This window comes from Pimephales promelas, chromosome 2, assembly GCF_988280905.1.
Source record: "Pimephales promelas chromosome 2, fPimPro1.hap1.1, whole genome shotgun sequence".
Classification (NCBI taxonomy): domain Eukaryota; kingdom Metazoa; phylum Chordata; class Actinopteri; order Cypriniformes; family Leuciscidae; genus Pimephales; species Pimephales promelas.
In genome coordinates, this window is record NC_142770.1 from 26,133,359 (window position 1) to 26,156,597 (window position 23,239).

General features: G+C 40.2%; 1 protein-coding gene across 4 annotated transcripts; it reads right to left on the minus strand.

The window, feature by feature from the left end:
• Window positions 1–28: 28 nt before the first annotated feature.
• Window positions 29–21,328, minus strand: ccdc66 (coiled-coil domain containing 66). 4 transcript variants are annotated; one of them, XM_039657187.2, is made up of 19 exons: window positions 21,221–21,328; window positions 20,755–20,813; window positions 19,473–19,513; window positions 15,925–16,213; window positions 15,739–15,841; window positions 15,044–15,150; window positions 14,380–14,480; window positions 13,365–13,448; window positions 13,149–13,280; window positions 9,725–9,885; window positions 7,765–7,849; window positions 7,522–7,683; window positions 5,034–5,151; window positions 4,874–4,963; window positions 3,864–4,234; window positions 2,773–2,807; window positions 1,772–1,941; window positions 1,157–1,239; window positions 29–293 (listed from the first exon to the last, which is right to left on the minus strand). In XM_039657187.2, exons 1-19 carry the CDS (start codon window positions 21,232–21,234, stop codon window positions 198–200), a joined length of 2,301 nt encoding a protein of 766 aa, XP_039513121.2. In that variant the 5' UTR covers window positions 21,235–21,328; the 3' UTR covers window positions 29–197. The 4 variants fall into 4 exon arrangements, with proteins under 4 accessions (XP_039513121.2, XP_039513119.2, XP_088974474.1 ...); XM_039657185.2 differs by having other exon boundaries at window positions 5,034–5,196; XM_089118348.1 differs by having other exon boundaries at window positions 5,034–5,196; window positions 21,191–21,237.
• Between the last annotated feature and the right edge of the window lie 1,911 nt (window positions 21,329–23,239).

The window sequence follows — 23,239 nt, forward strand, 5'->3', positions numbered from 1 at the left end:
GTCAGGGTGGAGAAGTATGTGACGCAAGTTGAGCAAATTCAAGTTTTATTTAAAAGGTTTTAAATAAGAGTAATTCACAATAAACATCACATTCAAGCCATAAAATCCCCCCAGACACTGATGTATTACACATCTATGATCTAAGCCAGTTTCATTGAAACCACAATGAAATGAATTCCTGTCGGCAACGCTTCGGCTCACACAGGTCTGAACGGTGAGAAGTGGTGTGTGTGTTGTGTGTGCAGTGCTGGGGATAAACTGGGTTCCAGCTCTCTCTGTCTCTGCAGCAGCGCCTGGAATACAACACACACATTTCATTCGTGAGCTTCAACACTGCAGTCCGTACAACACAATTACACAGACTTGTGTGTCCTCGTCACTGTGGCTCAGTTCTCCAATAGAGTTCAGATCTCAGATCACATAGGTCATTATATTCTGTAATGTCTCCTACATTGGCAAGCCGTTGTAATGAAATGGGCGCACTCTGATCACAGCAGCTCCAGCCGTTCCACACTCCATCTGCACTCACATTTTTGTAGAAATGTGTTGCATATTAACTGAAAATTCTTGTCATGGACAAGCAATAGGAAGATTTGTACTGTATGTGTTAGAGAAAGACATTACTTACATAACATTTCTGCAAAATAACTGTACTGTTACTGTAGTACACAACTTTATTAGCTAAAACACTCAGTGTGATACACACACATAACTCTAAGTTATCTACATTATACTGTCAACAATGAAAATAAAGGAAAAAAACATTAATTTGTACATAACCAATGTACAGGAGCATCTACACAGTTTGACCTGTGGCTCACGATGACAAACACACGGTTTATTTTATAGACACTATCACCAGGTTTTGAAGCATGAACGAAATGTTATGGGAGAGACACTGTGTTTAGAGCTTACAGTTTAGTTCTGAAAATGTGTAAGATATCATTACAAAAAAAAACTCTTGCTAATAAACGGTGATAAAGCAAATCAGTGTATGGAGAGGCCATGATGGACAGATTTGGCCAGGACACCAGGGTTACACCCCTACTCTTTTTCAAAGAACATCTCGGGATCTTAATGACCACAGAGACTTAACGTCTCATCTGAAGGATGTGTTTAACTGCAGAGAGAGGGAAGGCGTAATCTCGAGCATTACCTGCCGTAACTGGGACAGACCCTTCAGGATAGCCTGCTGTCGCTCAGTGCTTTCAGGAGCGCCGGGCTCGTGCGGGACCAGCCCTGCGGAGACACACAACACAATCACAAACCTACTGCTCTACAACAGTCACAATCACTCACACAAAAAGCTCTACAAAAGAAAAAAAGCACCATAACTGTTTCAGTAACTTTTAGTTACTTTTAGAAAAAGTTACAAAGCCAGAAATATGGTGTTCCCATCAAGACTCAAAACAGACCTTTGAACAAACTAGTTATATTAATATGCAGAACCGATGATTATTTGGAAAGATTTTCTGTGAATAATGACTCATTGTATTCCAGAAGACTACAGTACAGGTCATGTGATTTCCTTTTATGAGAAAGTGAACACCGCTGTATGGTGAAGAACAGAAGATCTTCACAGAGTCTCCTCCTGTGTCCACTGAAGAAGTCAGACACATGGTTTGGGACATAAAGATCAACTAAATCTAGTTTGTGGGTGAACACGGCTGATATATCTGCAACTCATCAATTTCATCATCCACACTGAATTAGTATTTGTCATAAAGACAGCAGTCCTAGAGAATTGTGGGTAAGGCATGTGTTTACTGACCTGTGTGGACTCTGTTCTGGGCTTCGTGTGTGTCGGGTCTGGAGAGCGGGTCCAGCTGGTACACCTCGTGTGAGCGCACGTACGGCACATAGTCTGATGACAGGGGACGGCCCGTGTCCTGATGAACACGAGTCTTCACCACAGGGGTGATGGGAGGAGACGGCATCCCGCTGCACACAGAACACATAAACCACAAGACAATACATCAACGACAGTAAAAACACACTTTAAACGAAGTTCTAACCTTTAAATACTAATTCAAAGCCTGTTTTCCAGCAGCGTTTAGATAGGTTCAATAATCCGTAAGTAATCATTCTAATGTGCTGATTTGGTACTAAAAAACATTTCTTGAGATGTTAAAGAGTATTATTCATGGATAAATAGACATGAAGGATTTGTTTATTGACCTAAAATGTGGACCTTTTTTGAGACTTTGTTACAGATTACTTAAAAGTACTAAATAAATACTTATAAATAAATGAATGTTAAATAAATAATGTTGAATGTTAAAACAAAACTAGTGGTATTTCGCATTTCATGGAAAGAGAGCTCGAGTGCATACAGAGAGGCTTAAAACAAAAAGTGAATCAATCAAAACTATCGTTAGCTGGACAATAACTTTATTCTAGAGCTGCTGTGAAGCCTAAACTTACTGTAATTTCCTATTATCACTGTAAAGCTGATTTGAAACAGTCCATATTGTTGAAAGTATGTATAAAGTTGCTGTTTAAATGAAGGCGACTTGAATGCTGTATTTTTGTAATTGTTTATCAAATAAAAACAGCCATTTGTAATATTATAATCATGCTTGCATTCTAGATTTAAAAAGGTATTGATTTCTTTAAAAAAAAGTATTTTTAATTATAATGCATCATTATTATAATATTAATTACATTACATACAGTGCATTCAGACTCAATTTTATTTTAGATGTAAAAAAAAATATTCTTTTGTAATGTAAAAGTGAATAAGCCAGCTCAAACAGCTTGTAACACACTCACCGTTCAGCACTGAAGACTGATGGGGGATTTTCACTCTGAAGAAAGAGAAGAAGCGACATCACTCTGACATGTACACGCTTGCACTACACACACTTATAGGGACGGGAACTGTGAGGAACTTAAAGGAGTCGTTCACCTCAAAATGAAAATCGTTAGTCGTCCAGCTGTTCCAAACCTGTGTGAGTTTCTCTCTTCTGCTGAACACTGAAGATATTCTGAAGAATGGAACCGAACAGTCGATGGACTCGAGTCGATGGTTTTTCTACTATGGGCAACATGACATCATGACTTTTGCGTAAACATACACGCCACTGTCGAGTCAAGTTATTATCTCTACGCATTTTGAGCTATCCGCGTGTATGTCTACGCCATTAACGTCCGAGTGATTCCGCGTGTCTGTACATGCCGTCAAATCTCCAGTCATAAATGACATTAACCCCAGTGACGGGTAGGTTTAGGGACGGGGTTGAGGTAAGTCATATCTTTTTTTTTCCTAGGATGGTAAGGGAACAGTCATAAATGCCATTAACCCCAGTGACGGTTAGGTTTAGGGACGGGGTTGAGGTAAGTCATATATTTATATAACGTTAAGTCAACGGCGTTCATAAACACGCTGAAAAGTGATTATGCATCTTGATAGCACGCCAAAAATGGAAATACGAATTGGTGTGTCATACACACGCTACTTCATGAGATCAGTCTGCTATGGGAGTCAATGTGTCCATCAACGGTGAGTTACTGACATTCTTCAAAATATCTTCTCTATGTTCAGTAGAAAAAAATACTACATTCTCATTCAACATTCTCATGGTGCACAGAGGTGGTGATGCAGGATCAAGAGGTACATATGCAGCAGGAAACTGCAGAATACCAATAATCCAGACAGGCAGGAGGACATCAGCATGGCAGAATAACAGTTCGGAACAACTTGACGGAGAGTAAATGATGACAGAATTTTCATTTTGAAGTGAACTCTTCCTTAAATACTTTAATTTATTCTTTTATTACATGTCGAGTAACTGATCTCTATGTGTTTTAAATGTTGGGTTACTAGTATTGCTCAGTGCACAGTAAGGTCAGTGAACCAGTACCTGTGGCTGCGGTCTGTGGTTCTGCGGCTCCGGCTGAGGTGAGTGTGAGTGTGTGTTTCTCTCCATCAGTGTCATGAGCTGGATCTGCCTCAGTCTCCTGCTCTCCTGCCGGTGTCTCTTCAGGGCTTCCGGATACCTCTCTGACGCCGGCACGAAGGCTTTACTGGGCCGCAGTGTGTTCCACTCGGGCCTCTTCTGCGGTCTACGTGCGTACGCCTCGTACGGGTCGGCTCCGGCTGCTCTGTGTGCGGTGCGATGCTTCACCTCGCTGTGATGGGATCTCTTCACATCGAGAGCTGTGTGTGTCACTGCAGCAGCAGAGCGTTTATCTGCATCTCCAACACTATCGTTCTCAGGCTGAGGGATGATCTCTGCCAAATCATACACAGATATCATGCCTGTGCTGAAAATTTTTTTCATACAAGTTCATACCGCCACATCTGTGAGCTAAAAAACACCATTAAATAAACACCATAAAGGTTCGATTTGTCAAATGTTCTTTTAGCTCCATCATAAACGATTGTGTCTCAGAGCGCCAGACGAAACTCGGTAAACGCTGTCGTGATCTCTTGCGTTGGGATGAACACACTCGTGTGAGACGCTTCTGGAGGAAATTCAACCCAATCATTCTGATCACAGACTTCGGCTCTGGCGTTTCAGAAACACCAAACCAGCATCTGAGAAGCTGCGATGCCATTGGTCCGCTGGTTACTCCAGTTATCCAATCACAGCCTCCGTGGTTGGAGTCAAGTTAAGTCAAGTCATCCTCATTTATATAGCACTTTTAACAATGTAGATCGTCTCAAAGCAGCTTTACAGAGATGAACATATAATTTAAGGTAACACGGATTGGTTTGTTTTTACTAAACTGAGTCTATAGTTTTTGTCAAAATCATTTTTTAGTCCTTTTTGAAACTTGACAGACATTGTCTTTTTCTGAAAAACTGCATTCAATGACAGTTTGTAGACACACAGATTGACAGGATGAGGAAACTGAAAGAGGAACAGACCTGTCTGGACAGCGGTGTGTTTCCTCAGAGGTGTGGTGCTCCGGGTCTGACTCTTGGGTGATGCGGCAGGTAAAGCCGGAGCGCTGAGGGCTGAAACACTACTTTATAATGATGCGTACAGAATGTTTGATACAGAGCAAACGTGTGGTTGGTCCCGTACCCTGTGCGGCGGAGTCTCCCTCCAGGCTGTGCAGGAGTTTGGACACGTCGTGGCCTTTCTGGGCCAAGTTTTGGACCCTCTGCACCTGTCTGTCTTTAACGGCCTCTTCTTGGGCTCTCTGGATGCTCAGATACAGCTCCTCCGTCTTACGCGACTGCACCTCCTGGAATACATACACTACTGTCAGATTCAAAATGGGTCCTACCAATTTTCTTATCTTTTAAAACATATAGTGAAATTATTTTACTAAAAATGCCAAAGTAAGCTGCGAAGACTTTTGTGCTTTGTGAGAAAAACCTGTCTGTGACATCATTTTACAGTAGTAACTCTCCAAACACACTGAAAACATATTTCAACTGAGTACAAGTTGCAGCAGAAGAAAAGGCCATGAACAGTTTCATTTTTCTCACACAATATATGACATATTAAATATAGACTTGAATTTGCATTGTTTGAAGGAGAGCATTGGGCAAGATAAATTGAATTGAAAAAAATTTATTTCATTTTAGATGTGTGTTGGTGAGTAACAGCTGAGTGTGCTCTTGCAGAGGCTGTTTAACACACACGTGAGTTATCACCACCAACATGTCAGAGGCGAAGAGTGTTTCTGATTGGCTAGTTTTCTCAGAACACTGAGAGTAGGGACATTTCATATGTGCTACATGACCTTTAAAATATTATAATAAAAAATATAGCTGTAAGCAACACTTAACATTAAAGATTTTAACATTTTATATTGTAACAATTTCACATTTAATCTCCATGAAACAACAAAGACAGTTGCCTATAATTTAAATACTTGTTTAATTGCATCTTTTTTATATAGAAGAAGGCCAGCCCAGTATATATCAACATTGCTACTGATGTCTCTACGAAATATACTTTTTCGCTTAATTTTAGCCATCAATTATTACAGTATAATGAAAGCTGTCAAATTTAACAGGTATATTTGCCCAGTCAGACCAGTTCAGATTTTTACTTGTCCTAAGAAAACGTTGTTGTTTTCGTTGTTTTGGATCCATGTAACCTTAGGTCTAACAGGTTGGATATATACAGAAATTGAATAAAGTTTTTTAAAAAACTTCACAGTCTTCACTGCATAAATTATAAATGAAATATAGATTAGTCCTTATTAACGCTACAAAAGTTATTCAGTCAAGAGCAGTTAGTGATTTCCTCTTTTACTTTTGTTGTTTGATTACCATTACTCACAGACAGCAGCAGGTTTATAAGGCTGCTGTCACTTTAAGTGCTGCCGCACACGACACACATCTTCTCACAACTCTAATATGTTTAAGACTTCATTTAACTCACCTCGCGAGGATGCTCGACAAAATGCGCATTTTGGCATAATTTTGTGTTGTTTTTGTTTGTGCGTGTGTATATATATGTGTGTGTGTCACACAGACCGGAGATTCACAGATGCGTTCTTTTGTGTCTTATTGCGCTTGAATGGTTCAAAAGCATTTGCATGAATAAGAGCGTGGACATTTAATCTAACGCTATCAAAGGATGACAGGAAAAAAACGAATGTTGCGTTAATTGTATTAAAGGTACAGTATGTAATTTTCTGCCACCGGGGGTCGCTAATCTCTTACAATAACAAAGGCGTATATTGATGACGCAAAGCATTAAGTGGAATTATGGATCTTGTCGTCAAGCTGATGGATCTTTTATGGATGAGTTAATAAATTGATGTTTTTAACATGACTCTGGTATGAAGCAGGGCACGATTGCTAATGAGAGACGCGAGGGTAACCGAGGGTAACGCAGATATGACGTCATTGACTGGCGACTCCTCACCCCTGCTGACACATCCCGTTTCCTTTGTTAAAATCACAATTTTCTCACGATTTACAAATAGTTGGAAACATTGGGGATAGTAATCAACTAAACAAAATATGTAACATTGGCCTAGTGGATATTTTACTGCAAATAATGTACCTTTAAATGTTTTTAACGCATTAAACAGTAAAAATAGTCTTTAACGCATTAAATAGTAAAAATCTATCAACACTAAATCCATAAGATTTGCACGGCATAGGCTGGGTCTAGGAGGAGTTTGAAAAAGTAGGTTTTTAAAGAAAATTAATATAGCGGACAGGAAGTTCAACCGACTATGGCAGTATTGGTATCCATGTACTCAGCATGACCCGAGGAATCCATTAAGACCAGTTTCAATAGGCATTAGGCAAAAGCTATTTATATTTTATTCGAATTTTTGACCAGAAGGTGGCGCCATCTCAAAACTTTCTGAGTACCTATAGGCATGGTGCCAATGACAGTCATCAAGTTTTACGATACGCCAATGCGTAATTCAAAATGGCCGATATGGGAATATTGGCTATAGTTTGACTCGACAAATCTAAAGAGACCAGTTTTACCAAATCATTCAGAAGTTATAAGCAAAAAGAGGCATGTTTCAGATTTCCTGACCACCTCGTTGCTTGATTTTAATATGTGCAATACGAGTGTGTGACAGTGTTACCTCTTTATGTTTCTGTCGTTCTGTGTCAGCGATGTACTGCTGCTGGAGTCGCTCTCGATCTCGCTCAACCCTCCTCTCCTCTTCCTCTTCCTGTGCTCGGCGTGTGGCGTCCTCCTTCTCTTTCTGACGTCTGCGCTCCTCTACTTGAGCCTCAATTGCTCGCTACACATCAGAAATGTGCACATTTATAAATATAAATGTACATGCAAAAACTTCCTGTCCTGGTCAAGGGGTGAACACTACCTGGTGCTCCAGCTGCTTGAGTCTCCGGCGATCCCGCTCTTCGATCTGAGCCGGGTCCAGCAACGCCGTCATGGTGCGAAGGTGACTGAACAATGAATTACAAGGGCATTTTGATTTTCATAAAAAGCCATAATATTTAGAATTTGTTTAGTTATTCCAACAAAGCATAAATCATTTGAGCATCATCATCACTAATCAACTTGGCCAATGAGATTCCCAGACAGCCTCACACACAGTAAACTCAAGAATCTGAGAGATTTCAGCTAAAAAGCCAGAACACCATGTACAAAAACAGCATCATGGTAACACACAACACTATAAACTTAAAGGAGCTGTATGTAAGATTGTTGTCAAAACTGGAACTGCAATCACTTTCAAATTACTGTAGAGCGATATATCCCCTCCCCCCTGACTCGAGGTTGCCAGATAGGCGGCAGTATACAATTTTTTTTTAACTGACACGTTTGTATCTGCAGCTGTGGTAAGTAAAACAGAGCTGGCAACCCGGATGCCGCAACAGTACTGACTTAGTGATTGGTAGATCGGTGGAGGGCGGAGCATCGGAACAAAACACAACATCAACATCAGCTGAGGGCTGCAACTTCACTTTTTAAATGACAATATGCTGGCCGGACTACTGTTGTCAGTGATATAAGTATTTGAAGTGAATGAACATGATTTCTTAAAGGTACACTATGCACTCTCTGATTTTTTTGTAAAACAGTGACCTCTAGAGCCGCTGTGGTGTACTTGCACTGTCGTAAATAACCGTTATTCCCCTGTTACTGCATACTGAACTACTGTCAATTCTTTATAATAATAGAGTGCCGAAGTGATGACGTCACTTTGTAGGACAACTCGTAAGCTAGCGGCGCATGGGCTCCCTCGATCGAAAACCAATGCATTTTCCCCACAGACTTTTGGAAAATCGCAAAAAATAAGATCAGTGTTTAACAAAGAGTTGTGACCCTTTTGTGACACGTTTTGTCTATCAAGATAATCTTTACAAGTTAATCCAAAATTTATACATTTTGAAGCCTATATAAAGATTTGAAAAAACAAAATCAGACACAATAAAGTTTAAAAAAACCACAAGCAGGTTATAACTGTGTGTTCTATGTCATAGATCAAAACGTGAAAATATTTAGAGGTTTTGTTCACCACAGACCTTATTTTAGGCGATTTAGCAAAAACCCATTCAAAAATCCCATATACTTTAGAGCGAGGGAACCGTAGTGCTAAAATGCTAACTCACTTCCGCGTTTTGGCCTACAGAGTGACGTCGTAACTTCGGCACTCAATAAAGTTGCCTATCGCGTTTGCTGGCTTATAACGTTTTTTTACATGGTTTTTGCTAAATCACAAGTCCTGTGCAGTTTCTAGCACGGTCCGATTCTCTTTCCATTTTTCTGGACATTTCTGACGGAGTTTTCTTGGATGAACACAAGTAGCTTCACACAGTATGTTGTTGTTGATGTGTGTGACGTCGTTGCCGTAAACCATTTCGTGATGCGTCAGGGGCGCCACTCTCAAACTTGCATGGCTAGTTTTTCCGGCGGCGTCCCCCCCAAGCTCTACTACCAGGATGATTCGCCCTACTATGACTTTGTTAACCACCGAAACGACTTTGAAGCTGTTAATAATAAAGGTACAGATCTTGCATAGAGTGCCTTTAATGTCTAGTGACACATCAGGGCCATTTTATGATTATTTTAAATAAGTTTCTTACATACACCTCCTTTAACAACATCCATAGTGTACATAACTTATAAGGGTAAAATAACAATGGAAAAACCATCAAACGTGAGTTGAGGATTCTGGGAATGTCGGAATGTCAGAGGATTTCCATTTTCACTGTAAATGACTTGCTCTTTTTCACTTCCTAAAACTGTACATTCAGCGTTAACATTTTAACCCCTTAAACCAGAAGTGGTTCACTGGCGGTACACCCCAACCAGACCTGGATCTCTGTTGGACTCCCTTAGCGGTGTCGACGCTGGCCCTCCCCCCGTCGCACACACTCACACCGTCGCGTGCAGACGGGCCGCTGCTCGGGTCAGGCGCGGCGGAGGGCTGAAGCAGAGAGTCGAAGTGGACCGCCCACCGCTCCATGTCCTCGGCCTGTGGAGACACAGTCACAGAATGCCATCAACTAAAACATTCTTCACATCAACGCATATGAGTGTCTCAGGTGTCTACACATGCTTTAAAAAAAGAGAATTATTTTACATTTATATTTTCATGCAACACACTGTGCTGTGGAAAAGTCAAAGGTTGATCAGTGCACGAAACACAAACAGTCATTTTCGCCGGGTTCACATGGTGCGATTTTGGCCATGATTTGTCTGACAGACTGTTGTGATCACATTTCACCTCAGATGTGCTTCTGGCTGTCAGAAGATTTGACGCAGTGTGGCGTCTTTTATTAGCCTGGCTGCGCCCTCCTACGCACTTCCGCTCAATTTCATTTTACTTCTGTACTACGTCTGGGATCGCTCCATATCCTTAGGTTTCCAGAAACCAATTTTTTGTAGGACCAATCAGCGAATAGAGGGAGTGGTTGAGAAAGATGACGTTGATGTAAGCGCGTCAGTTTCAATTCAGTAATGGCAGCGGAGAAAGACGTGAGAAAAGCTATTCGGTCCGTTGTTGGAAAAGAAACTGCCGAATATATAGAATTTAAAGCCGGATTGTTATCGTCTAACCTCTTGTTGCACAACTGAGGACCAAGTGAAGGAGGCAGAAAGTTTGGAAGTTTGTGCTGGGCAGCTCGTGCACGATGACCGTGACATTTTGGACGGACGGTTTAGCCTGGTGTTCGGAAGCCCCGAGTCCTGGCTGCTAAACTATTGTTGAAGATCCGCTCAGGAGTCATGTCAGTCGCTCATATTCCCAACTGTATATTTACTGATTCTTGTGATGAATAGAACATTTTGAGCCCCTTTGTGCACTCGTGCAGGAGGTTGGTGTGTCAGTTTTACATGTTGTAAATCATACAAATTGGTTGTGATTTAAAAAAAAATAATTGTCATAAATAAAAATGTGAAAAACCATACTTTGAAGATACTTTGGCAATGGTTGATTTGTTTTACTAAAAAAACTAAATGCCACATAAAAATGTACAAACACATACTTTGAAGACCATAATTAAGGTAATTAAGAAACAATAAGACGTAATATGAAAAATTGTTGTTTATTACACATCTGCAGATAGAGACAGACTGATCATTCACTGTAGCTGCTACAGCATTTGCGGCAGATCAGAAACGACCACAGCAGCATATTTGTAATGATTACACAGCTTCCACCGTTGAATGAATATATCACTGCCCTTCGTGTCAAATATACATTTCGAATTAATAATTGTTCCTAGATTAACAAAACCTGCGGCGCTCGTTGACTGAAATCCTATTGTAAACATAATCCTCTGATCATTTCGGCGCGTGACATACGTCACTCACGACACCCCTTTAGCGATTGGCTATGGCAGATCGTGAGTGACTGGGCAGATCCAATAGATTTGAACTTTAATAGTGAACCCGCCTACAGGGAAGGAAACGTTTTTCAATGGAGCGGTTCCAGACTCTATGTGGAAATGAAATGAACTAGAGTCTGGTTGAACCAGGCTAGTCTTTTATACCAAACGCCAATCAAAAACCAACAACAACAAACCTCCACTTGCTCCTGTGAATTAAACATAACTAATGTTTCTTTTTCTTGCAGGAGTAACATTTATATGTTAAGTCCCCGACATTTTCGGCCAAAGTTAGTGTGTCTTGAACATTACAAAAGGGAAAAACGGAACTAGACAGATGTCTACTTATGTATATCTAACCTCATGTCAAGTCACCTTCATACAGAGATTGTTTGGGCTTCACAGCAGCTCTAGAATAAAGTTATTGTCCAGCTAAAGTAAGTTTTGATTGATTCACTTCTGTTGCAAAGATCATTAGTTATGGGCCGCTTACACAACAAAGCTCTAACAGAAAACCCTTAACGCGGAACGGCTATATGTAATACGTAAATGTTTTACATAAGGGCCCGAGTGTGCTCGTTGTACCACAGCGTTGGACTATTTTCTTTAATCTTCTTTAAGTGCAACGGAGCAACTGCGTCTAAAGTGCTGGAAAAGAAAGAGTTAAAAGTTTCTGTCACAATATCAAGTTCTTCTAAGCTATCCGGGATGCTGAGATGATGAAACTGATTGGGAAGATTATTGATAAAGCAATCTTTTGTGGCAGAAGTTATAGGTCTAACATATTTACAACATGGAGTCAGCTTTGCTGCTTTGGCTAAGTGAAGTTTACATGAGACTAGATTCAGAATTTCAACGTTATTAACATCTATTCCATGTGATAATATTAGATCTAGAGTATGATTACGACAATGAGTGGGTCCTGACAAGTCTTGTCTAACTCCAATAGTGTTAAGAATGACTTTAAATACCAATCGCAATGCATATATTTCATTATCTACATGTAGATTACAAGTCAATCAGGACTTTATCTTTATGGTGGCCTGTATACAGTAGCCAGCACAAATCTCAAACGTGATTTATCACTTACACTACATATTGTTTCATTAAGCACCAACACTTCAAAATAATTATATTTGAAACTAGACTTGAGTAATACTGGATATAAATTACGGCAACACCTCCCCCTTTGCCTTTCAGGCGAGGTTCATGTTTATAACAGTAATCTTGGGGGTAAAGTAATGTAATCGTCTGGTTTTATCATTTATCCATCTGTATTACATCTATTTTTAATTTGTTGAACATCAATAAAAAATGTACCCTTAAATGGGTTTGGAAGTTTTTTGTATTTCCTAATTCGGGGAACAGACACAGTCTCTATATGATGATATCTAGGTGAAAGAGTCTATGTGATGTGATTTATCTGACCTCAGTGATGTGAGACGCTCGGTTTAGCCAGTCGGTCTGCGTCCTGAAATCCATTATCATGACCCTAACTGCAAGCTGGAGTATCTAGGAAGGAACCCTAGTTTTTTACCTAGTAACAGAGAATTATACTGTGAAGAATCGTCACGTCCCCCACACACATCGGGGGGGTCGATCAGAATTAACGCTATAGATGGCTTTTGTTTGCCAGCCACCCTTTCAATCCCGCTCACCGCCATGAAGAGATGATGTAAATCTCTAGATGAATCTTGGGTGTCTGATTTTAACACATCTGGACTGCTGTGTAGTTTAATGTTAATGAGATCCTTACAGCGGGGATCATGTTCAAACAAGCAACAGTCTTTAATAACTCATACACGACCTTATCCTAAAATAAAAATGATTGATTCCCGAAACGGATTTTCGAGATACTTACATTTTATTGTAAAGCAGCTAATGGTTAAAGAGCTATGCAGTGAGTTACCTGGCTGTTCATTTCTTTGTCTTGTTGTCGGCGTAGTTTGTCCTCTTTTCTCTGCTGGTCCAGTTCCTGTAACCATCGTCTCTGCTGTTCCGCTCTCTGAGCATTGAACATATCCTCCACAGGTCCTGCTTCCTGTACACACATCATACACCATGGATCAATCGAACTACGGTGGAGTCACTACGGTGTTCTGAGTAAGTAACCGCCGACACACACCCCGACTCTGAAGGCCGAGCGGATGGCCGCAGGGAGCTCTCGCTGGGACGGAGTCCTCTCAGCAGGCCGCGTGCTCATCCCCTCCTGCACCGGCACATGGAGACAAACAGGCCCTGTTTACACCGGCTGTTTTAATCCGGCTGTTTTGTCCACTTTCAAACACTTCGGTCCTGTTTTCTTGGAGGGGACATTTCTATGGGCGGGTATATGTATGCACGTGTGTGTGTCTTAATGTCAGGTGTAAACAGAGCCCCAGATATACACAGGTAGATTCATTTCAACCCCAAAAAAAGTTTTTTTAATTGATAATCTATAAGAATTGTCATGTTGCACTGTCATGGCATGATTCTTTATTGTTTATTAAGGTGCTGTCACATTTACGAATTGTTCAACAAATTTTAACAGGCGAAATCCAGAACTTTTAATAGGAGGAAGATTTCTGAAGAGAGTCACATCAGAAACAGACTGGATCATTGTTACACTGTTTAAAGGGGAGATTGTTCATCTATTTCTAATCTAATGAAGAGGACAGCTCTCGACAGTTTTTTATCCTAGTATTTAACTGAAAATCTTAATTTCATTTCTACAGCCCTGAAGGCATAGCAGAATCTGTATGGTTTGACAGTACATGGCACAGCATGAACTGTGACGGACTGAACAGAATCATGAAAGCAGATTACATATGAAGAGTTCAGATGCAAAAGCCTCTAAGTGCCGTTTGAAATTTTCTTCTAAAATGATCATTTTTATCAAGCTTGTATATTTAAGCTCAGTAATTTCACTTAAATGGCAATGACGATTACCTATTAATTGTCATTTAAGTGAAATTACTGAACTTAAATATAGAAGCTTGATAAAAATCATCATTAAAGAAGAAAATTTCAAATGGCATTTAGAGGCTTTTGCATCTGAACTCTTCATATTCACATTAGTGTAAAGCTTGACCACCAAGACACAGAAATGGCAAACGATGGCACCATGTTTTATGAGATGCAGAGTATATACTATTACTCACTGTGTCAGGCGGGTGTTTCAGTCTCACGTTAGATGATCCATCAGGAGCCTTCGTATCTTTGAGACTGGCTTTTTGCTGCCTTTTTAGCACCATCTGCTCATCTGCAAAGCAATCACACTGATCAGCCACACATTCACCACCACTTATCAACAGAACTGTTTTACGTTTTGTATGAATTTGTACAATCTCATTTGCATGATCTGCTTACTGATGGTTTCATGCTTGTGTTTTTTTCGCTAAAATACTTGTTTCTGTACATATCAAGTCAAGTCACCTTTCATACACCAGAATATAGCACTTTATACAACAGAGATTGTTTCAAAGCAGCTTTAGAGAGATAACAGGAAAATGACGTTGTTCAGCTGAAGTCAGTTCTGTTGTGAAAGCAGTTCTCTCTTTTCCTCTTAAAGAAGATTAACGGGCGCTCACGAGAGAAAACAGCAGTGCAGCTGGAAGAAAACAAGACTACAGGTTGTTCGCATTTCATGGAAAGGAAAGTGTTTAAAATCACATTTTACAAATTCATACAAAATCACCAGTTAGTAAGATAGTTGTTTTCTCGTGAGATTGGGTTCATTACATTATGAAATTAATTTGTCCATCATATTCCTAGACTAGATGATTACATATGCCACCCTCATTCAGTCTGATTGCACAACATTACCCAGCTCTCTCTTCCACTGAGCTTTTCTGGCTTCCAGTTTTTCTCTCCCTCTTTCCCTTTCTCCAAATGTGCTGAAAAACCCAGACTGCGGCCCGTCTGACAGAAGCCTGAAGCAAAAAGAGAACAAAATAACTGTTTATCGGGGTCCAAAACTGTTCATCAATTACCTCAGAGAATGAATCTCACCAAACCTGGAATCAAAAGCATGCCATATTTCACATATTTCACCTTAAAGGCCACGATATACTTCAAGCGAAATCGAAGATCGAACTGGGGTGACGTCATTATGAACTAAATCAGGCCAATCAAAGCAAACTTTCTTTCGCGGTGATGATGGGTGTGGCTCTTTGACGAGGGAAACCTTCTCTGGTTCATTTCTTCTGTTCTGTAAGTCGAGATCCGACATGAGTGGAAACATATTTAAGTTGTAATCCTCATTGATAGGAAATTGAGAGGAAAGCATCGCTCCCAGCAGCGCGGACGCCGTCGGCATGTTCGCAAACTGTGCATCAGCGAATAGGCATTTCCAGCTTCGTTTTACCCCGAAGTTGAGAATGGAAATGAACTTTGCAGTGAGTATAACAGGGCCTTATAAAACAACTTTTTCATTCTCGCATTATTACTATTACAACTAAACACAAGTAAAAAGATCCCCTCATCATCCAGCTGATCTTAACACACGTCACTTTGCTTACTCTCGGTCTGAAGCTCTGTGTTTATCGTGACGTGCATCCGGGATGGGCGCTTCAGACGCTTCTGTGGCTCCATGACAGGTTTCCTCTGAGCTGGCAACAGTTTCTGCCGACAAGAAAATAAATGTTGTGCTTAAGAATGTTATGGATGAAGTTATTCACATGCATGTTGGTCATAGTGAGGCTCACCTGTGTGTGTGTTTGTGCTTGCAGTGGAGGAGGTGTTGATGGTGCTCAGTATCTGCTGAAACTGCTCCTGTGTCAAACACACCACGCTCTCTCTCTGCCGCGTGACTGCAGCGGGATCAGTCTCTCTCATCACTCTCGCTGCCGTGCCGGACGTGCCGTGCGGGAGACTCTGCCCTACTGAACTAACAGCGCGCGTGCCTTTGCTCTTTCTGTCCTGTTGGGCTTTGTCTGGCTGAGGAGGACCTTGTCTTGAGTTGATGATTTTCTGGGGGTTTTTCCTTGGAGGAATCTGAACACAAAGGATAAAAATCACACAAAAGTAACCAGTGTTGGGGGTAACATATACGTAATTACGCAACTACAGCTGAAACTCGAAAAATTAGAATATCGTGCAAGTTTTTTATTTCAGTAATTCAACTTAAAAGGTGAAACTAATATATTTTATAGACTCTTTACATGTAAAGTCAGATATTTCAAGCCTTTATTTGTTATAATTTGATGATTATTTCTTACAGCTACTGTTGTGAACTTTTACTTCTAAAGTGTAGGAAATCAGAAGCGAAGACCAGGAGACTTGGTTGTATCTTTTAGATAGAAACACATGCTGTTGGTAGCTGCAGTCCTCATTCGTCAAGTCTGCTAAGGCAGTATACATTGTAGTTGATATACCTTTTTAAGGGGGAGGGGTTACATAGAGGTGGAGACACTCTGAAACAGAGTATGTTGATTCAGCTGGTTGCCTGAGTCCATCAGCATAACAGTGTAACTCAGAGCCTGATTAGATGAACAAATGGCCCAGCTGAAGTTTGAGAAGTGACAAAAGGTTAATGTCCGACACCTTGATCGTCTCAAAATTGAAAAACAGTGTGCAGAACTTTCTCAGTTTATATACTATTGTACTGGAACATTTTAATAAATTTGTAACCCTACGCTACGAAAGCCTTTTAACAATATTCTAATTTTGAATGTGGGGTTTTCATAAACTGTAAGTCATAATCATCAAAATTATAACAAATAAAGGCTTGAAATATCTCACTTTTCGAGTTTCACCTGTAAAGTAACGCATTACTTTGAGGAATCGTGAATAACTGCAGAGGTGTTGTGTGTGAACATGATGCTGATAGTAGTTCTAGACTAAATGTGAGCATAAATTAATAAAAACTGTGAAATGCAAGCTCAGAATATTATGCAAATCTGCAATAATCAAATATGGTGAATAACACAATGCTTTATTTAACCTCACTTTATCAAACAATGTGCCATGGATCAATTCAACCATACTAATAAGCAAAAATGACATCACAATTCACATCATGTTAATCATGTTAGTTAATTTCAACATTTATTAATATATTACTAAAATCAAAAGCATTTATTTAATGCATTAAAGGTGCAGTGTGTGATTTTTAGCGACATCTAGCGGTTCTGTTGCGAGTTTGCACTAAGGGCTCAGCCCACTGCTCACCCCTCCCTTTTGAAGAAGCTACGGTGGCTCAAAGGGGACAAACATTTTGTTGTCTGAGACAGCAGAGAATAGCCAGAGGAAGACAAGAGTTTGTAACATTGTCATTGTTTCTGTACCACAGTCCATTATAAACCACATCATGGATAAAATTTACAAAGCCATAGTCAGGTGAGGATCAAGGGTCTTAATATATAATATAATAATAGTAATCAGCTGATTGTCTCACTAACGTAACCAGCACATTTATCCCCACATAGCAAACCCATAATACAGCGAGGGAGAAAAGTTAAAAAAGCTAAAAGTTTAGCTGGCTAATATGAGCTGTTACTGTGGACAGTACTGAACTGGTTAAAGCGTAAAGCCTTGCTTAAACTCGACGCGTCCGCATGAACCCAAAGGTGCCAAAAATGACATGATTGTAACACCTCCGCAACCCATAGACACCATTTACTACACACAAAAGGCTTTTTTCTCTGATTTTGAAAACTCTTCACGATCTCTTCCAAGATCGACGGGTTAGTGATTGCTGTAACATACTGTTTTACGGTCAATGACAACGAATCAGCCGTCTCACGAATGTAACCAGCACATTCATCCCCACATAGCAAAGCCATAACACTGCGAGGGAGAAGAACTAAGTGACATTAAACAATCCCAACTACTGTAGGTAGTGATGAAACCTTCAACCTATGTCGACCTTCATAAAAGGGGGTGCCCGCGGTTATGGAGATATAAATGTCTCATTCTAAGGTAATAAAAACATTACGGTTTATTAAGTAAGTTCTTTATACACCACTGAAAACATAGTTATGGATGTCATATTGCATTTCTGTTAATAAATACTCAAAAATTTTACACATTTAACTAATGGGACCATGGGCCCTATTTTAACGATCTGAAACGCAAGTGTCAAAGCGCAAGTAACTTTGTGGGCGGGTCCCGGCGCTGTTGCTATTTTCCCGGCGGGATAAATGCCTCTTGCACCTGGCGCAAATCTAAAAGAGGTTGGTCTGAAGTAGCTTCATTATTCATAGGTGTGGTTTGGGCGTAACGTGAAATAAACCAATCAGAGCGCCATCCAACATACCCTTTAAGAACAGGTGCGCATGTTGCATGACGGATTGTTATTATAACGGCGGGTTTACCAGGCGCGCGCCAGGAGTGTTCACAGCCGATAAAACCGATGTTCTTGTCAGGGCAGTGAAAGACAGAGAAGTGACGGTGTATGGGGGAGAAACCCTTGCAGCGTCGGTTAAACATTATATATGTATGTTTCTTGCCACTATTGGGCAAACAGGTCTGATCCAGTACTACAATTAGCCTTAAAAAATGCGTAATAAGGTTTTTTCATCTTCATGTAAAGCATGTTCCCTCATGTTTTAATAATTTCCCTATAATGTATGATTTGCAAAAATAAAAACTGCTGCATCTGTGTTGATGAGAGAATCAAAGTGTATGCGCGCTGTGCACCCGCTACATTATGGCCAAGCATGCGCGCTTAAAATAGCATTATGAACAACGCGCAACGTGCCACTGACTTTACACCAGGTTTTTTCTGGTCAGTGGCGCAATTGTTTTCTGGAAGTGTAAAATAGCACCAGGGAATGTTTGCGCCGATCCGCCCAGGGAGCGCAAGTTCATTTCCTAGTTTACTGACGTGCGTCTGTGGAGGGAAAAATCCCGCTTTGTGCGCGTGCAAAATAGGAATGATACATGTGTTTGTGTATAAAGTCATTTGCGCCGAGTGCAAGATAGAGCCCCATATTGTAAAGTGTTGCCTATTGTTTGTTTTTTGCATCTTACTTTGTGATAATACCGTATAAAAGCTTCAGCGATTATAGCAACATGAAAATGTTATACCATCACACCTATATTTACCAAAAATACAACTTGTTAAACATTAAAAAAAAAACGTACTTTTTACTCTTTGGGGAAAAGAAATTTCCCCCAACACTGCAAGTATCTAACAGTTCAAATTCAAAACAACATTCATGTTTGATAAGTTCTAGAATTTGGATGTTAAAAAACACATTATTTAAATTTTTTTTGTTCTTGCAAAAAGGTTGCATGGATGTTTACTTACCCGACAAGAGCTCTTCTTATTAGAAGATTTGGATTCAGCACCTGTATAAGACGAGATCATCAGCCGAAATACACACATGCCAGGACACATGTCATGTAGATGAAGGAGGGTTTGTGCATGTTTGTCAAGTCAAGTCATTTATTTATATAGCGCTTTTCACAATACAGATTGTATCAAAGCAGCTTCACACTGATAACATGAAAGTAGCACAACACAGATCAACAACATTGCTAAACACTAAATAATCCCAACTGAGCAAGCCAACTTTGCCAACTTTGTGACAACTGTCATTAAGTGTCATTCGCTCAATAATGACATTTTGAATGCAAATATGACATTGTTTGAGATATCTTTGATTTGACACCTTGACAATGTCTTTGTCATGACAACTTGACAATACTAAGACAACACAACCTGTCATAAACATGACATAGCAGATTAATTATCAAACTTAAGAAACCACTTAGCTTTATGGGTTGACATACATTAAACTGTCATGTGGTTGGTTTTGACATTGGCTGTCATGAGGCCATTATAACTTTGACAAATTCAATGTGTACCACTGTAGCTGAGGTCACGAAAAATATTCATGACACAGTTATTATAATGCCTCAGGAGTGGACAGCCAATGTCAAAGCCAACCACATGATAGTTTAATGTAATGTTAACCAATACAGCTAGGTGGTTTCTTAAGTTTGATAATTAATCTGCTATGTCATGTTTATGACATTATATGTTGTCTTGGTCATATTTGCATTCAAAATGTCATAATTGAGCAAATGACACTTAATCATAGTTGTCAAACCTACTTCATATTCATAACATATGTCCTGTCATGATTATGAAGGTGTCATATCAGTCTTATGCACACCCCTTCAAGTAAAGTGTTACCTATTTTCCATTAACTATTTAATTTCTAGGTTGAATACTCCTTTTAAAATTGACCTACTGTGCCAGAAGTTTATTTATGTAGTATCTGTCTTATATTGTTTGGGAATTGTATTTGTATTCCTTTTTAATATAAAAGTAATGAATTAATTAACAAATATAAAAATAATGAGGAAAATAAGATGTTGTCCATATCACCCACCCCTAGAGTTTGGCCTTTTTTCATTCATGTTGGGTTATGTTGTACAATCATGATATGATATATTTGCCCACCCCTACTTTTGAGTGTGTGAGGTAAGAAAACACAATATTGTGAAACTTCATGTTGAAGCACTGAATCAAAGTTATCAGATTACATTCAAGGACAATGAAGTGATTAAGATCGTGTTCATACCATACTTAGCCAACACAAGCCTGGGCTTGCCATTCTCCAGCTCCAACACCAGACCATCCCTGCAAAACACACCAATACACACCTGACCAGAGTGCAATACACTCATCTAACAAGTGCCATGTTGAAGGTTAAACCCATGATGTACTGTGATGATTGCTCTGGTTTGTAAATGAAAGAGCCATGAGATCACCATCATATACACCAGTGTAACTCGTTACCGCGACAGCGCTTGCAAGGTCAATGTCAAATAAAAAGATTATAGTAGATTTTACCCGATATGTTTGCATGCATGTCATAAATATCGCATCCGCGCCAGCCGCACAGTTCAGTATGATTACAGCATAACATGGTCAAACAGAGCCGTTCATTAATCTATCAAATCATGTTACATACATGACAACTGTATGTTGTCACACTCACCCCAAATCAAACTCACCCCAAATTCATCATTTAAGATCACACTCACCCCAAATTCATCATATTAAGCCCCCTGTGTTTTGATGCCAAGACAGTGCGTTCTGCTGAAAAGCTTGTCCGTTGCTGCTCACGACCAGTAGGCGCTCCTCTGATTGGCTGAGGCGGAGCTGCAGGGGACCAAACACCAGTGAGCGCTCCTCTGATTGGCGGAGGAGGACTCTTCTTCTTCTACGGCAGAGAAGCAAACCAGCCCGTCTGGAACACAGGACCGTAGGACCAGGACGCGCTTCAGCGCCTCTCTTCAGTAGGATGACCATATTTTGATTACCGAAAACCTGGATACTCGGCCCGGCAAACAGATACTCAAATGATACTCGAAGTTTACTCAAAGATTCCTTATTAATTTCAATACATTTAAAGTAGGCTATGCCTCCTCTGTATGGATAGAAAATATATTACACAATCAGATTTCCTGAAATTAGCTTCTCAGAGGTTACTCAACATGTTTTATTATGACAGTTTTCAAAAATAATGAATGAAACAATGAAAGAAATAATGTCTCTTGTGTATAAGAAAAATACATATATAAATAACTCAAATTCCAAATATCTTTAGTTGTCTTCCTCTTTATCCTGTTTTTTTCCGCATCCTCCATCTATGTTTTGCTGCAGAGCTGATCTTTCACGGCAGTTTTTTGAAAACCAGGACATTTTCATCACTTTATGAAAACTGGTTAATAAAATTGGTCAAATTGGTTAATAAAGTAAGATTGAATAGTCAGGTCAAGTCACCTTTATTTACATAGCGCTTTTTACAATACAGATTGTAAATACAGATCTCCTCTGGCCAACGAAGGAAGTAATCATGGCGGTGTGGGTAATAATCATGATTATCTTTTGTCAAATCAACTTAGATAATGACATATTCGTTATCATTACCCCAACCATACAAGAGGTAAAAACGATATAAATACTGTTCGTTTTCTCACACAAACCGCTCATTTCGTGTCTTAGGCCATCAATGTGTATTTACATTTATGAGTCATTAAATCATCTGGACTTCTCTGTGCATGCGCTTTGAGGTGGTGACCATCGACCTCCATTATATGACTGACAGACAAGAACGGTTTGACCTAAAAATATCAAAATTTAAAATACTGCGGTAACAAAGACACCTACTTATTGGATGCCCTTGAGGTTAAATTAAAACATACCAAAAATTAATTTCAAAGTGAACTCTCCCTTTAAGTAAATTCAGTGATGTTTTTTATTTTGTTCTAAAAAAGTTATTAATTTAGTTCATTTATTTATATATAGCCACTCTGGAGAAAACCGTGATGTCATTATCCAGCTCAGTTCAGTTCTCATATAATTGTGTCAAGTTCTCAGTTCAGTATCTTCTCAGAAGATATGATTCCTGGAGATATTGTGTCAGACAGAAGTCCCAGTTCATTTCCCGGGTGTGGCAAGTATTCTTCAAACTACTCAGAGTCTACATTAGTTTATCCTCAGGGCACCACACACAGACCAACGGCCAGACTGAGCAAAGGATCCAGGAGGTCACACTGCCTCCAGCACCAGGACAGCTGGACCTGCAACCCGGATAAGAGCCCAGAACTCCCTGCGCCAATCCACCACCGGCTCACTCCATCCCAGTGCATCCTTGGCTATCCTCACTCCGTCCCAGTGCATCCTTGGCTATCCTCTCTCCATCCCAGTGCATCCTCAGCTATCCTCTCTCCGTCCCAGTGCATCCTTGGCTATCCTCTCTCCATCCCAGTGCATCCTCTGCTATCCTCACTCCGTCCCAGTGCATCCTCGGCTATCCTCACTCCATCACAGTGCATCCTCGGCTATCCTCTCTCCATCACAGTGCATCCTCAGCTATCCTCTCTCCGTCCCAGTGCATCCTTGACTATCCTCACTCCGCCCCAGTGCATTCTCGGCTATCCTCTCTCTGTCCCAGTGCATCCTTGACTATTCTCTCTCCGTTTCCAGTGCATCCCAGTGCATCTTTGGTTATCCTCTCTCCGTCCCAGTGCATCCTCGGCTATCCTCACTCCATCCTA

Excerpts from the sequence above, each read along its gene's own strand:
- ccdc66 (XM_039657185.2), bottom strand. Across the intron at positions 19,514-20,754 it reads GCTTGTGTTGGCTAAGTATG|GTGCTGAATCCAAATCTTCT; the intron begins GTATGAACACGA and ends CGTCTTATACAG. Across the intron at positions 13,449-14,379 it reads TGAAACACCCGCCTGACACA|GAGGGGATGAGCACGCGGCC; the intron begins GTGAGTAATAGT and ends GTGCCGGTGCAG.